Raw genomic sequence first — 16,916 nt, forward strand, 5'->3', positions numbered from 1 at the left:
TATAATACAAAATTCGAAAATGTTAACTTTAACGTTAGAACTATCGGCAATTATAATATATTCATTTATATCAAAGAAATTAAAACAACAGATGAAGTGAAGAATTGTGCAATGAAAAAATTCGGACGAGTATATTTCTTGCAAGTTTTATTAGAAATGGGTTATTTTGACTGCTTTGATAGTTCTAGTATAATGCTTTGCATTTTATCCAAAATAAAAATGAATTTAATGTTAATAACAATGTTCAGAGCCCGGAGGATCCAAAGCCAGCGTACACGTTCGAGCTGACATCGAATTTCTTCGCGATCGATCCTTCCGGAGCGTTGATCGTGAACGAGGAGAATTTGGATCGAGATCCTCCGAGTCCTGGTCGTTTTCGTTTTCAAGTGGTCGCCAGAGAGAAAACGGGTGTCGCGGCGTCCACGCCATTGTCGTTCGTTGTGACTTTAAACGACGTTAACGATAACGCTCCTATGCTTCCTATGACGGCACCGATCACTGTCCAAGCCGGCGAAACAAAACGAGTGGTAACGAAGGTAGGCAAACGTTTATTATAATTAATTCCTCGCCGTTACGACGGGGAAAAATCGGAATAACATTACGCGCGGATTATAACTAGAAAGAAAACGAGCGCCTTTACATCGTTCCCCGGCCATAAATAAAATCAGTCGCGACTCGCGTATTCCAACTATTTTTCTCGTTAAGCTCTCGCGTAATTGAATCAATTTAGCTTCTTATTTTTACGTACGATGCGCACGATCTAAAGATACACGCCACTAAATTCTTCGTGTTTCACTACGATTTCTGCTCGACCGCGCCGGGAAATTGCGGCTATATTTATGAGAGTAGTTGGGTATAGCTTAACTTTAAAAGAGAGGAGCACGTCGAAATAAATTCCAACGAAAGTGATAAAAACTGCTCTATTTCGAAGTCGTTCGGTTCTTGTCACGGGGATCCAGTGATATACGCCCTCGCAAACTTTTTACCACTTGTTTATGCAGTCTCAATGGGGACACTCTGCACTCCCCGATGCATCGATTCTTTGCGCACATTGTAATTATTAAGAGAAACTTTCGCTCTACTTTCTAACGTTCGTGTGTTTTCGGTTACATTGAAGACGTTAGAATTACTGAAACTTTAGGTACTGTATAATCAAGAAAATCGAACTGTTATTTTGTCGGCGAGAGGGAAGAAAGTCGTACTTGAATATTGAATTTGCCACAAAAGGATTCAATTGCATTCGAACCTACTAGGTGGAAGCAACGGACAACGACCAGGGAGAAAACGCTGAAATAACGTACAGTATTTACCACGTATCGAACAACGGGCTGCTTAAATTTAAAATCGATCCACACACCGGCGTGATCGAGTCCGTGAGGAAATTGAACACTGGCGAACAGTACAGTATTACAGTCCAAGCGACGGACAAAGGCGGGAAATATTCGCAAACGATCGTCGAGGTGAACGTGATTCCCGGACCCAACACCAGAAGTCCTGTGTTTCAACAATCGGTGTACGAAGTACAGGTCAGCGAGGGAGCCTCGATCAATTCCACAGTTGCAACAATCACTGTAAGTATACGCAATTAATATCGGAAGATGGCTAGTGGAACGCCACGAGGGCCATTCGACTCCATAATTCCCACCTATATAGTGAAATTACTGTAAACTAAAGTAGAATTCTTTTTTTTATAAATACAAAAGTCAATATGTTCGATATTTCTCCGCGCGAACGAAAAAGAGTTTCGCGTTACGAACTGTTTGCCTAGAATTTTTAAAATATTCCGAACTCTGTTAGGGAGCTTCGATGTAGCATTCTGTTCAATTCATATATTTTCCCAGCGGGCATTTAACGTTCACAGCTTTATTTCTCAGTTTGTTCGATATTCGGGATTTACAAAAATGGAAACACGAAACTGCAAATAGAAACGAAGTAATATTTAAAACAAATATTATTCCACAATATATTAGATTTTGAAGAAATTTTTGTCGGGTCTAAAGTAATTCTTTCAAATATAGAATCGATGTAGGTTTCATCGTCCTCGTTTCAAATGATGCTTGCGTAGTTGTCCAGATCTTAAATTTTCGTCGTCGTTAATCCTTCCCACGCAACGTGATAAACTTGAATTATTGGCGTCCATTTTCCCAGGCGATCGATCCGGAGAACGACCCGGTCTCGTACTCAATCGTTTCTGGCAATGATCTGCGCCAGTTCGCGATCGGCGATAAATCGGGCGTCATTACCGTTATAAGGAAGTTGGACAGAGAGGACCTGACCCGTTATCAGCTGGTGAGTTTTCCTAGGCAGTTCGTTTAAGCGTCGACGATAAAAATTCACGTTACAAGAAAAAGCAATCGACGTTACTGCTAACTGGCTGCGTGGTAATTTGCCGTCTTATCTGCGACGACTGTTCCTTCCGATAGCTGATAAAGGCGGAGGATTCCGGGGGGCTGTTCGGTACGGCAACGGTGAACATCAAGGTGACTGACATCAACGACAAAAATCCGGAATTCGTCGACTTGCCGTACGAGTTCACCGTGAAAGAGGGAGAGGCGCGAAAATTGATCGGTCGTGTGCACGCAGAGGACGCGGACGAAGGCATCAACGCCGAAATTACGTATTTCGCGCCGGACGATATCCCGTTCACCGTGGACCCGGAAACTGGAGACGTGCTTACGAAAATAGTGTTAGACTACGAGCAAAACGATGTAAGTTTCGAGAATAGTTTGATGGAAATTTGTTATTTTTTTTTTATTTAGGTATGTGTAGTACAAGCATTTAAACGAAAACATTTTATAGATCGCGAGCGTTTAATAAACGCTACAATTTGTCCTTCGCGATGCTCTTTATGGGCGTCGTTAAATGCAAGTTGAGTTTAAAAGCGTCTCGTAAATTACGGTTGATATTAAATTCTGATTTACAGGAATATAAATTCGTGGTTACCGCGAGAGACGGCGCTCCAGATTATCGTCTAGCCACTGCCACCGTGACGGTGAAAGTCGTGGATGTCGAGGATGAGATTCCCGTTTTCCATCAAAGTAGCTACGAGGCTCGTGTCAAGGAAAATATGCCGGATTACACCGTTGTTCAAGTGACGGTGAGAACGAATTTTTTAAAATTTAAGTTAAAATTCTGGGCTTTGCAACCGTGGTTACATTTGTAGTAAAAATAAATCCTATCGTTGTTGGTCAATGTAAACAGAAGAGTAAAAAGGTCACTCGAAGTGAATGATAATTCTATTAAAAAATATTTTTAGTCTATTGTACTCGTCGTACGAACAAATTATAATTACTGGGACAACCCTGCATAGAATTCTGTACGAGGAAAGCATAGTTGAATCGCAATTTGTAGTCCATATTTGTCGTCCAAAGAACATCGTAAATTCTGTGTTTAGGCCGACGATCCGGACACGAAGAAGCAAATCACATACATGATCAAACAAGGCGATACGGAACTGTTTGGCATAGATCCAAAGACTGGCGTGATAAAAACTATTCGTGGTTTGGACTACGAGAGAGAGAGCCAGCATATTCTGATCGTTGGTACCGTGGAGAACACAAGCGATTTACCTGGTTCCACCACCAGAGTCGTGGTCAACGTTCAGGTATTAACAGATAATTTAAAACGAAAAGCTTGGATTTGTTTCAAATAGAAGGGTATTGGTGTTATTTATTTAAACTTGTTGAGAAATTGGATATTGCGGAAGTAAATACGAAAAGATCGTTCTCGTTAATTTCTGAAAGGAAATGGGTCGAACGCGTTTCTGTATTTTCCAATTTAACGTCGCATAAAGTGAAATCGACAGATTTGTAACTGCTCGGTCTCGTTAACGAATTAATAACGAAATCCAGGGAAGTAATTAATTCGCGAAACTATCAAATATCGTCGTGAACAATAACCCTTTATTCAGCTAAGAACAATGGTACATAACGATTCCTTATTACGCCAGGACGTTAACGACATTCCACCGGTGTTCACGTCAGTTCCACGTCCGATTACTTTAGACGACGACGTTCCCATCGGCACGACGGTCATCAATCTCATAGCAACAGATTCCGATGGCACGGCTCCTGGAAATCAAGTGCGTACTTCCGTTCCTCGGATAAAAAACTCTTCAAGATCCGAAGAACGATTCTTATTGTCTGTCCGTAGGTGAGATATGAAATTATCGGCCGCGGAATAGCCAGCAAATACTTCGTGATCGATCCGGACACCGGTGTGCTCAGAATACGAGACGATTTACGAAAAGAAACGGACACCGAGTATCAGGTATTACTAAATCAAACAGCTTTGAAAAGAGATTTTCATGAATTTTTTTTTTTAAACTATCGAAAATATTCAAACAAAATTTACCAGGACATCAAACTCTCAATCCTCTCTATTTTATCTCTATATCTTTCTCTTTAATAACCAATACTTTTACTGAAAATGTGTACTGCATACTTAGTACTTTAACTTCATACAGAAAATTCACAGACTACGTCGAAATTTCTTAATTTTCATTTGTTAGAAGATAAAACGCCCTTGAAAACGAATTTTGTTTTTGATACCATAGTTAGTTCCAGAAAAAGTAATTAACAAACATCCTGTATACAAATTTAAATTCATTTTCAATTAAATAAATAATTTGTAATCCAGTTTCATCGTACACCAGTCGTATAATCAATAGGAATTGCTGAAACTTCTCTAGGTATGTAGCGTCAAAGAAAATTTCAAAATAAACATAGAAGACAGCATAAATTATAGTAGCTGGTATAGTCATTGGATAGAGGATTAAATGCCCTTTAAAATGAGTTTTTGAACAAGTCGATAGCTTTATTAGTTCCGGAGATATAGCGATTTTAGTTTCGCGTCGATGCGGTGGCTGGTTTCGGAGATAGGGTTTGTTTACGTTTCGTTGTTGCGCTCGCGCGAGTTCATTGATCTCGCGCGCGTATATAGTAAACTAGGTCACGACAGTCACGTACGCGGCGTAGGTCAGCACCCCGTACGTGCGACAAGGAGGTCCGACGCATTAGACGGAGACAGAGATAGTCGAATTGAGAAAAATGCTACTTTATATAAATTACGATATCTCGAAAACGGAAAGTCGGATCGACAAAAACCAAAAGCCATTTTAATGAGGAAGGTTTACCGTTTCTAACGATGGCTCAAGTATGGATAAAACACTAGTAGTTTCGAAACTGCACGTGTGTAAAGTGTAACTATTTTTAATACGCGTTGTTAGACTGTTTAAGACAGTGGAAACTGAAGATTCTCTCCTTTCGTCTTTGCTATATATTTCCTATTTACATTGGAAGCTAACTAAAATTTGATACCAATTTTGTTCGGTTTTTTACAAAAAAATATAAATCGTTCAACCGGTCAGGTGATCGATCGTGGTAGGCAAGACAGGCTACATATTTTTCTCAGAAAACAAACAATAAAAATAGAAATGAATATTGAACAATTCATTGTACGTACACTATAAGAAATCTCGAGAAGTTAAATGGCGCTAAAATAACATTGTATATTAGAAATTCTAAACGAAATTTTAAAAGCGGTCATACGAGCGGTCGTGGTTAGGTTTGGTGTTAGCCCAATTGGTTGGTGTTTCAGGTCGACGTGCGTGCGTACGATATGGGAGAACCTCAACTATCGTCCGTGACTACGGTGCCGATTTTCGTCCGCCACGTCGCCACGGTTCCACCAGAAATCGGTCTGGGCTTCGCAGAAAATTCGTACAACGTCGAGGTTCCCGAAGACGCGGGCGACAACACGCTCATCAAGATAATCACGATCATTAATAGTCACGCACACGACACCACGCCACTGAAATGCGAGATCTACAGCGGCAACGAGAACGGATTGTTCGAAGCAAACGTGACGGAAGAAAGGAACTGCGCTCTGAGGCTGAAGAAAGGAGCTTTGGACTACGAAACGACCGAGTCCTACCAGATTAAGATCAAACTAGAGTCTCTGTCCGGTCTCTTGAATTCTGGGAGAAACACAACAATGGTACGAGCAGATACAAAAAACTGAATATTTCTTTGTATCGCGTCCTCGCAGGAAAAGTGACATAATTACAGAAGTTTCACTTTTACAGGATAGTCAAAACGATTTTTAAATACTTAAACTGCTCCAACGATTCCTTAAAAATAACTGGCTATCTCAAAATTTCTGTTTTTAATCAAAACAAAATCGATTTTTCTTAGATCCCTAAAACGACTAGATTCGAATATAATTTTTGTTTCGATCGATCTTCGGATTGCAGGTGAAGATTCAAGTGCTCGATGTGAACGACAATAAACCAGAGTTCATCTTCCCGGAGGGCAGTAAAAAGTTGGCGAGGGGGCGTTATTTCGCGGCGATCCCGCGAACGGCGCAATTTGCATCCACCGTGATACAAGTGAAGGCCCACGACAAGGACAACGGGAAATACGGGAAGCTGGAGTACAAAATCCTTGGCGGACGTGGATCGGATTACTTCGCCATGGACAGCTCTTCCGGAATAATTAGGACGACCGCGACGTTCGATAATATAGATCCGACGGAGCTTCCATTCAAATTCGATGTGCGCGTCCGGGACAACCCTAACTCCACCGACAACTTTAACTCGATCGTCGCCCCAGTTATCGTGAACTTAATTGGCGAAGAGAATCTGATGATCCTGGTCGTTCAAGACGCGGCGCCCGACGCGTTGCAAAAGGAGGCCGATAAAATTGCTGGTATCATCGAGGAAAAGAGCAACCTTCTGATAGGCGTCGATAGGATCGCCGTCAGGAAGAATCTGACCAGGAATGGCACCGTTGAAATGTATCCCCAGGACTCCGACGTTTGGTTCTACGCGGTCGATCCGGACACGGAAGCCATTTTGGATAGGAACAACTCGCGCGTTCTAAGGTAAATTTCATAATCGAAAATTCGATCGTTCACTCTGGTACAAATAAAATGCAAATTTTTAATTCTGACGTAAACAAAAAAATTTTAGATACCTTAGAGCTTATTTTTTAGACATGTTTTAACCATTTGCATTCAATTTAAATAGCTTTAGTTTTGATATTCTTTAATTTGAACTTTTTCATTGTTTACTAGACCAATGCACAGGAGTATATACGAACAAAACTATCAGGCTCTCATGGCCCTGAATTTATCTAAAACTATATGTATATTGACAAAAATATAAAATATAAAGATCGTGGCATTTTTTCTGCTTAACGTAGACTCCGTTCCGTAATATTTTAATTCTTGAATTTGTAAACAACTTTGAGGAGTTACGGAACGTGGAAATTTCATAGTCATCGCGGACTATCGTAACGTTTTCGCTACGTAATTCCGAATCAGCGATTCACGCAAGGCGTTGTCGCGACGTTCTCGAATACGAGAACTGTACGAATCGCGTTTCAGGTCGATCATAGAGAAGCCAGCAATGACGAACATCACTTTCGACGTGTCCACGTTGGTTCGCGCGAACGCCATAGACATTCACGCACCCATGATGCCACCTGAACCTGTGCGTACACAAACTGCCATCGCCTTCAGCGGCGAAGTGTTCCCGTACGCGTTGATAATCATCGCCTGTGTCATATTGATCCTTGGCATCGCTGGCATCATCTACATCTGCGTCTCCTGGTCCAGGTAAATTGCACATATACACACTTTTCATCGATCGAACGTTTCGATATTATATCAGTAACAATTTGTCGTTGATCTACAAACTACCTAGCCCAAACAAAGTGCTGGTCTTCTCAGAAATCTATAAAAATATCGACTTCACTTTTCTTTGTAATTAAATGATGGGGCTAATCTTTTGCAACGAATCCTTTTAAAGTGGGGCCTCTAGAATTTTTTAACGAAAGGCGGTATTATTTTTCCAATCGTTCGAATAGCTTTTTTCTTATTCTCTATAGTTACAGAGTCGAGGCGAAAAATTAAATCCCAATTTCTTAAAACTGACGTTCAACGATTTCGAATTTTTAATAACGTGGACCGACCGCATTGGATTTAGAAGAATCATTAGTAGATCGCGCGTAAATTAAAAAATGACGAAAGACTGTTTACGTGACTTCGAAATTTATTACGCGAGAAGAAGCGTAGTTTCGAGTATCAGCATGAATTTTCATTGGAGCTCGTAGCATCGCGTACCATGCAAATTCATTGTTCTCTTTATTACTTCCATCAGAATGAATTAAGGTTTCCGGGCGTAGTTATCTCTGGAAATATTTAACAGTGCCGCGATGCATCATAGCCACGGAATTATGTACTCTGTTTTCCGCGCGACCGTGCAAGGCGAACACTGTTGATCTAATGCAAATATAATATCCGAGTGATTACTCTTTCCGCAGATACAAGGCGTATAAGGAACGAATGCAGCGTATGTATGTCGTGCCTCGTTACGATCCCGTCTACGTGGAACCTAATCTGAAGGAATACGAGACGCAGGTGCTTCAAATGAGCGTACCCGTGGACGACAACGACAGTTACAACGATCTACAGCTTGATTTCAGCAACAAGAACCACGCGTTTAGCTTGGACAACGTCAGTTACATTACCAAAGATCACGGAGAAAGTACTGGTAATTACAATACTTTGTTATCATTATTAACGTATCAGCGTCTTTGCAGATGCCAATTTCAACCTAACAGTTTTTTTTTATTGTTTATCTTTTGAAGGCTCCTTTCCAAGTATAAGTAAAAAATATAAATTAAAACATTGAGGTCAGAAGTACAAATTTTAACCCTTTGCACTCGGCTGTCCACTCTGAAGGGATATCCAGCAAAGAATTTGGATGTACCTTCTAAAGAAACACAACGATATTATTGTTTTAAAGTGATTATATAGGACAAAATCTCCGAGTGCAAAGGGTTAAAAGCAGCTGGAGGAATTCAACGTCACCTAGCAGTTACTTAGCAAAGAATAATGGTAACTAACTTTTTCGTTTGATTTTGTTTCGAATTCTCGTGAGTCGAATACCAAGGCGACAGATTAACATATTTCTCCGGCAAACTTTCACGCATCGACTGATTTCAGTAGAAATTCAAATGCTCCCTCCAAGTATCCTTTTCATAAACGAGAACAAATGGTTGATGTAATAACAAGAGACCCAAGCACATGTTCAAGGCGAATTCCTGCGCCAGCTATTCTCCCTCTTATCAGGGTGTACCGAAAGTTATTCCAGCGAAACTTCTTTACCCATTCCACGTGCAACGAGTTTGTAGTTCCACTTATTTATTCCCAACGAATCGTGTGTTGCGAATGGCACTTGCAACACCTAATTTTAAATATTACGCACTACACCCCGAAGAATGTCTCCTGAAACAGTAATTTTGAACTTTGGTAATAGCCATCGTGAGGAATACGTAAACAAGGGTGTATTTTAAGGGTGAAAATTTTGCTAGAGCACCGGAATCGTTGTTGGTGATCCTTATTTGATAGGAAGAGATTTCTCCTACCTCGAAAACACTCTACTTAAAATTACTTTGGACAGTTTACTGTTGACTTCCCCCCATAGAACCGTTATCGAACCTAATTAATTACGGCAGAATTCCCGGAGTTTTCGAATCTCGTTTCGCCCGTGAAACGACTTCGGTGGAAAGGGTCGAAAGATTCACAGTCGCGTTTGTCGTTTGTTAAGGTCAACAAAGTCCGGTGAGCTCGGAGGCGGCGACCACGGCGCGTGCTTCCAGCATAGTTGGGACTCACGGAGACGCGAACATCCACTCCCTGCGACGATCCACCCTCGGTAGAAAGAACCACAGCACGAGCAACGCAAATACGTTGAGCAATCACGATGCGACGCCGGTCTTGAACCCCCTTTACAACCGCGGCGGCGATCTGCTCAGTCCCAGTCCATCGAACGACAACGTGACGTTCAGAGAAAGGAAGGATTACTCTCATCTCGGATTCACGTACTTGGGCGAACAGAGCCCGGTGGAGACCACCACGGAATTGTAAACAGAACTAACCGCGGATACGGAGTTGGTGTTTGATGCTCAACCCGCGAAACTGTTGGCGGTTTTATCAAGTTGAGTTGTACCATAACGAAGAAACTTTACAGTGACTCGCGATGGAATTCTTACGTGGAATTGACTTTTCGAATTGGTCGGCGCGCCGCGACGTCGAGGGAAAGCGACCTCCCGCTTGTAAGCAACCGGTTCTACCCGCGTAGATGAAACAGAAAATCGTCACTTTGTTTCGTCTACTGCTGCAGTGGTTCTTAGGAATATTGAAACCTTGTAATATTCTCCTTTTTTTTATTAATGGTAGAATCATGAGTGTGTCAAAATTTTTAGGTTCGACTTTAGGTACTTCCCTGGGAGCGCAGTGTTTGGATACTCTCGAGGTAATGAAAACTAAAATTCGTACTTTTATCAGTGTATTTTTCTGGGAATATTTACCTATTGTGTGATATTTTTCGGTTGTTATTTCAAACAGTGAAATAATTTTATTATTCGAAGCGCTTGTCGTTTAATCCCTTGCCGTACAATGACAATTCTAAATATATAAAATTACTCCTTTTGAATTTCTTCGTATATTAAGGGGCCATTCAACTTTGTAGGCAAGAAAAATACTTGTTTCTTTGTGATTTCTTTTTTTTGCGGGCTATTAAAGAGATTTCGAGTTTTGTGGATATATTTATTATATATTTAACTATATTTACAAATTTTTGCAACGTATAATATCTATTGATTACGCAGTTTTTGTGGATCAACGAACAACAGTTTTTACGAACTTTGCCCGACTGCGTAGGTAATATTTTGCGAACAATTTATCCGAAATCCAAAAACCAAAGATATTCTCAATATAGATTAGTTTGGTTATCGCATGAATTAGGATATTTTCAAAAAAAACAAAGAATGACAAAATGACAGTTATTTTACGAAAAAATACTGAATATTTTCATATATTCGGCTGCTTTTTGGTTAATAAAAGAAAAAGTATTGCATATATCGCAATTATCCTAGTTCATGCGATAGAGGGACCAGTTATTTAAGATACTGTATAAATTTGATGTTGATATCTTGAATAGTTTTCATGTTATTGTCTACGCAGTGTCGAAAAATGTAGTTTCGAGAAAAGCAGCTTTAAAGTTTCACGTCCAGTTCGTTAGTTTTCCGAATTTCAACTTAATATTTGGTAGATATATTTTCGAACCCACATACTAAAAGCAAACGCAAAAAAAGCAAAAAAATTCGATTTTTTAAATCTTACAAAGTAGAAAGGCCCCTTAAGAAATACACGTTTAATTTTCTAAATTCTTCTTCCAAATTAACCCTTTGCCGTACAATAACGAGTCTTACTCGTCACAAATTCTTGATGTCAAGTTTCACAATCATGAGACTACACATCAAGTCTTAATATATTAAAATCAACACATTTTTCCATTCACGAGGTATTCGTAAACCAAATCTATTCTTTTTGACTACACGTTTTTCTACGCGTTTGAAAAATTACATTAAATCGTGCGTTAAGGGGTTAACATAAAAGACTGAAGCGTCCTTTAAAATGGTTATTTCTTATTCTGATTAGAAATAAAGTCTGCTCAGTCCTGCCGTGATATAAAATGTATCCCTAGAAAAGGAATCCTACCTTTCCCAAACATATGAAAAGTAACGGACCCAATTTGGTTTCTTATAAGCGGGAGTTATTGCAAATTTGCAGAGACGTTTATTCACCGGAGGATCGCACCGCCCCCGCGAGTGATTATCCCTCGAGTCGCGTACTGACAGAACTGAGAACAGATACCAATGCATTTCTAAATAATTACAAAATTTGTTCCGCATGACGTACTTTGAATCGACTTGTCCCGATGAATACAACGCCACGCGTGCTCGTCGCGTCAGAAACGGGGTCGCGAGTATTTTCCACGAGCGACGAACAAAAACCCCCGCGTTTCTTTCTCCGTCCTAACAACGCCCCGAAAGGTATTTGTCTTTGCGCGTAGAGTTGGGAATTGTTCGAGTATTAACCGAAAACAAAGTTAAAGAAAAAAGAATTACGCATGTTCGAAAATTCGAGTAATCTCAGCTCGTGCAGCAAGCCAAACGCTATTAGAAATAATATTCGTAGTAACGGAAGCCCGATTCGATAAAAAGGCGGGAAACGTTATTTTCTCGTCCTCAGACTGTACAACGAAATCGCCATCGATTTACAAGACAACGATTTTTAACGTGATTTACGCGTCTTGCTCCAACGCAATACTGTTTGTTACGGTGTCAAATATAATTTAATGACCTAATTTATGATACCGATATCCCCCCATCAAGCGACTTTTATATTGTATCTATAGTGTGAAATATTTTATTGCCCGCCCCCTCTGCCCCCCTCTGCCCCCTCCCAATTCTCGATGGCGTAACCACGATAGTCCGTCGATTTTATTTCTTTACGCGACGTGTTTATATCTCTTGTTTTCTCTTAAAACGTTAACGTCCATTCTTTTCGCGAGATTCGCGAGGAAACGTAGAATCGAGTCAACGTACCCGTCCAACGTAGCTGTAAGGAATTGATAAAAAATTATAGATTTATAACAGATATGTTTGTATACATGTTGTATGTTGTGTGTGTATTATATAAACGTCATCGGCCCGTGAAACTTATTATATGTATATGTATGAGAAAACCTACGTAAAACCATTGTATAATAATATCGTTCTATTTATAACTGTGCGGTTGCTCATATTATTTTATTATTTTTAACGACATTCGACCGATGATACACGTCGTTGTTTGTATCCGCGTCGGTGCAGAACTATCCTTTAACAATGCACGTATCAGTTTTCCGCGTCCTCTCGTTCGGGACGTAGGCGTTTATACCTTTTTGTTTTTTTTTTTTCTCTCTCTTGCGGCTTCGGAAATTCGACTGCAGCCGACAGCTGGCGATCGAGCTGGTAGAAAAATGTGATTCAACGGACTGTGTTCTAGAGCGACCGTTTCGCGGCGGTCACTTTACGGTTAATCGAAAAGCGTACTGTTTTCAAACACGTCAAGATATTGGACATGGTATTGTTAAACGTAGAACGAGTCGAGCGCGTTCACCGTGTCAAAGTATTGTGCACTGCTGGAAAGAAAACATGCTCCGCCCAATCTCCAGCCAATAATACACGACGCTCGTCTTTTCAGCTTTGCACAGTATCGTGGTTGGATTAAACTCAATTGGCTACACGTTCACGAATCCGAAAATCTGTAAAATTCGAAAAATTGCGTGGAGTAGCTCATCCGTAACAAAAATGTTTTTTGAACATTTTTAGACCCGTGGAAGATATCGAAAACAACCAATGGTACGCAAAGGTATTTTTGAAAATAGAATAAGTATAATCTTCCAATCGTTTCGAGCGGATAATTGTTTTTGATCCGACTATGGGAACCGTAAGTCTAAAGACATTGTACTTAACACGATAATCGAATAATTAAAATTTATTATAAAATTACGCGACAAGTCGAGCCTGGTATTTGATAATTCGTACTTTAGTTAGATTATAATGCAGGATTCTGTATGTGTCGCCAGTCCGTTGACTAGAGCGTTAACATCCACTCGTAGTTGTGTATTGTTTAAGATGACCGAGATACGAATGCTGTAAAAATTGTTAATACCTAATAAATCTATTATATTTACATAATGACACGTTTCTGTTTTTGTTTCAGGCATTCGTGAATTTTAGAAGAATCTTAAAACAAATAGTATTTTTCTATTGATAAGAATACAACGAAACAAGCATAGAGAAAATTAAAAAAATGTGACTCAGATTTGTAGATTTTATTCTATTTAATATTTTCTAAATAGAATTGTGCCCGGTAATGTTGAATTTTTTAATTGCGTGCTGTTTTGCATTCCTTGAAACGCTTAAACAAAAACGCCTGCAGAAGAGCAACCGTTCTGCACAATTGTGCGCCACTTGGCCTAATAACCTCATGTATAGCAGTCCCACTTTAAAGATATTGCAAAATCCTGCAGATACGGATCAATCGGGGAAAAGTTCATAAGACTTTATGAAGCTAGAAACAGCTATACGACATAAAGTTAAAGAAATCTTACAACGAATCAGACTTTCAATTAATTTAAAATCGATTACTGTATCAACACCACCTTTTGCACAGTTAAAAAGTTTCTTCTTAATTGTTGATTTTTGTGGCTCGCCTAGTTCATTGCCTGGAGGACACGTAAAACTTATCTTCCGTCTACAACAAGGATTTAAAATGTCCAATGTTTCTTTCTCTAGAATTTTCTGCAGAACGATCGAATTTCATCGAACAATAAATTGAAGTTGCTTGGCTCGAATCGCTGCTTAAATTAAACCGTGTTGATAAACAGTTGAAATTATTACAATAACGTCATTCGTCGCGTACTGAAGTACAGTTTCTACAGAAAGAACTGACCACAACATTTCGAAGAGTCCACAGACACGACGAAATTATACGTCGAGCCATAACATGATTTGCAACAGTAGTATAGAAACGTTGTTCAACAGGTTGTATATACAACAACCCTACACTACAATTGCTAGATCCACGATCCTCGTTGAACTGTCAAGGACTAATTGCAAATAATTATACTTAAGAGGGTTCGATCGATCTCACTACAGTAATTCCTCGCTTTTATAATATCACTTTGTTTCTTTATATTTTTAAAACGATGCAAGGCGTGTAAAAAATAATATTTCAATTATTTTTATAGAGACAGGGTTAAGTGAGAAAATAGGAATCGTCGGTTCAATTAAAATCGATGAAGGTAGCAATTTCTATTTCGACTCGATACACGTAGCTTCATGTTATTACATGTATTGAACAACTTCTGCTGGTTTATATATAAATCACCAGCGTTGCATGTATAATAGTTAGTGTAAAAAATGTTAGCCTCGATGAGACGACGTACATTGAACAATTTGCGCGTTAAATTAAGCATCGCCGCAGGCTGCTTCAATTCATATCACACGTATTATGCATTTCAACGACTTCTGACATAGCTTTAACAATGGAATTTTCCTCTGGTATTTTATATATATGTATGTAAATCACCAGTGACGTATTCAGTCAATAACAAAAATTTTACCTCGAATGAAATGTCGTTAATGTTACCGAGTCTCGTATGTGTTTTTAACACTTTTTTGTACGAACAAATAAATTTTGAATATTAATATTACGACGTCATTAAAATTCGTCGTTGTTAAGGTTGAGGATCGCGTTATTCGAGCTAGTTTACCATCGCGATCAATCCAGCAACCATATTGATTATTCACCGAGACGACGACATTTATTACCGAGATGTACCAGAGCTCCATCTTGGTCGAAAATTAAATTACTTTAAAGCTCGAATTAAGTTATAGCGTGCTCGGAAATGACGAATTCTACTTTATTCTTAATTTTATGGACTCCGTGTTGAGGATCTGCTAAGTGTATGAAGGTATTAATTTTATAAAATCGCGATGCTTTTATGCGGTTTCAGTTTCTACGCCATTTTTATATCTCGATCGTTCAATTTTTGTACGTTTTATTCTAGCGATAGGATCTGCTGAATCCCATTTTTTCTGGTTTTTCTATCAACCGATCGTCCCAGTTTTTACAGGAATTTTTTCCGTTTGTTTATTTGAATATAGCAATAATCGGAGTTGGTCAAATTTTATTTGTAAATAACGTACAAAGGACTTTAGATTTATTCGTAAATTATAATTAACATTTTTATTAGTCATTTTCGAATAAAATTTGTTTCAACTCCGAAGCAAATAACCGAAGAAGAAATTCTGTAGAAATAGAAGAGAATCATAAGGTACGTACAAGTGTTTGCTATTGGTAAACAGAAGTCTCTGGATAACCGAGATCTCCCACTGTAGCTACATGAATTTTTCAAATATTAGATCGTCCCATAAGTTCGGGGCTCAATTTTTTGCATTGCAGCTTTGTTTGTTTTACCAGAGAAACTGTTTCCTAGCGCGTGTATATTTTCAAATCTGTCCACTAAAAATCGGTAACGCAATTATTTTGTTCAATATATTTTCAGGCGAAAAATAAAAAAAAAAACAGAATCTTTTTTATTTTAATTGCCTAGAAAATTAAGCAATCATTTACTATCAATCCAGCTTGAAGAATATTGATCTAGAAATTTTGTTTTTATCATAAAATAAAAAATGGTATATTCCAATTTCCACCCTTTAAAATGAATTTTCACAGCAAAGAAACAACCTTGCTCGATATCTATATAGGGTGACGCACGAACTAATTTCCACAATTTTTCAGTAATTTCGTATCGAAGTTAATCAATATTCAATCAACCAGAAATTACAGATACAAAATTAAGGTTACTGTTATATTTTTAAATGGAACTAGATATTTTTTTGTATAGATATTGAGCAAGGTTTTTTCTTAGCTGTGGAAATTCACTTTGAGAGATGGAAATTGGAACAACCATTTTCTATTTAATGATAAAAACAAAATTTCCAGATCAATGTTCTTCAAACTGGATCGGTAGTAAACGATTCCTCAATTTTCTAAGCAATTAAAATAAAAAAAAAATTCTATTCTTTTCATTTTTCACCTAGAAATATATCGAACAAAATAATTATTTTAAATACTGATTGACTTCAATAGGGGCTGAAAAGTCGTGGGGACTAGTTCGTGCCTCACCCTGTATACAAATTTTTCGAATTTCCAGGTGTCGGAGATCGTTCGTTGTAAATTATAAATTTCATCACCATAGTTCGAGGAGGACGACGTACACGAATTTATGGGTCGACCTAATAGAAAGGTTCCTCGATCCCATCGTCGAGTCTCCGGCAGCGAAACGATCAATTCTCGCGTGGTAAGTCGCGCGACGCGAAACAACCCCGTACGCGAGGCACGGTCGCTCTCGACTAATTTCCTCCGTTTCGTTGGATCCGGTCGCGCTATCGGTCTAATTACCACTCGAGCCCGTCGGCGGGTGCAAAGGCTGGTCAATCGGTCGGTGG

General features: G+C 39.1%; 1 protein-coding gene across 2 annotated transcripts in view; it reads left to right on the forward strand.

The window, feature by feature from the left end:
• The window catches only part of LOC122401686 (cadherin-99C), a 153,349-nt gene extending 139,804 nt beyond the window's left edge, over nucleotides 1–13,545 (forward strand). For both annotated transcript variants that reach the window (XM_043403972.1, XM_043403973.1), the window contains 13 exons: nucleotides 249–536; nucleotides 1,254–1,571; nucleotides 2,149–2,289; nucleotides 2,424–2,708; nucleotides 2,924–3,097; nucleotides 3,395–3,604; nucleotides 3,950–4,081; nucleotides 4,153–4,269; nucleotides 5,599–5,997; nucleotides 6,254–6,882; nucleotides 7,387–7,617; nucleotides 8,325–8,554; nucleotides 9,614–13,545. In XM_043403972.1, coding sequence (XP_043259907.1) covers nucleotides 249–536; nucleotides 1,254–1,571; nucleotides 2,149–2,289; nucleotides 2,424–2,708; nucleotides 2,924–3,097; nucleotides 3,395–3,604; nucleotides 3,950–4,081; nucleotides 4,153–4,269; nucleotides 5,599–5,997; nucleotides 6,254–6,882; nucleotides 7,387–7,617; nucleotides 8,325–8,554; nucleotides 9,614–9,933 — 3,474 coding nt within the window. In that variant the 3' untranslated portion in view covers nucleotides 9,934–13,545. The remainder of the gene's footprint in view (nucleotides 1–248; nucleotides 537–1,253; nucleotides 1,572–2,148; nucleotides 2,290–2,423; nucleotides 2,709–2,923; nucleotides 3,098–3,394; nucleotides 3,605–3,949; nucleotides 4,082–4,152; nucleotides 4,270–5,598; nucleotides 5,998–6,253; nucleotides 6,883–7,386; nucleotides 7,618–8,324; nucleotides 8,555–9,613) is intronic.
• The last annotated feature ends 3,371 nt before the right edge of the window (nucleotides 13,546–16,916 follow it).

Source organism: Colletes gigas, unplaced genomic scaffold (genome assembly GCF_013123115.1).
Source record: "Colletes gigas isolate AHSC1104 unplaced genomic scaffold, ASM1312311v1 Colletes_gigas_Sc00027, whole genome shotgun sequence".
NCBI classification, from domain to species: domain Eukaryota; kingdom Metazoa; phylum Arthropoda; class Insecta; order Hymenoptera; family Colletidae; genus Colletes; species Colletes gigas.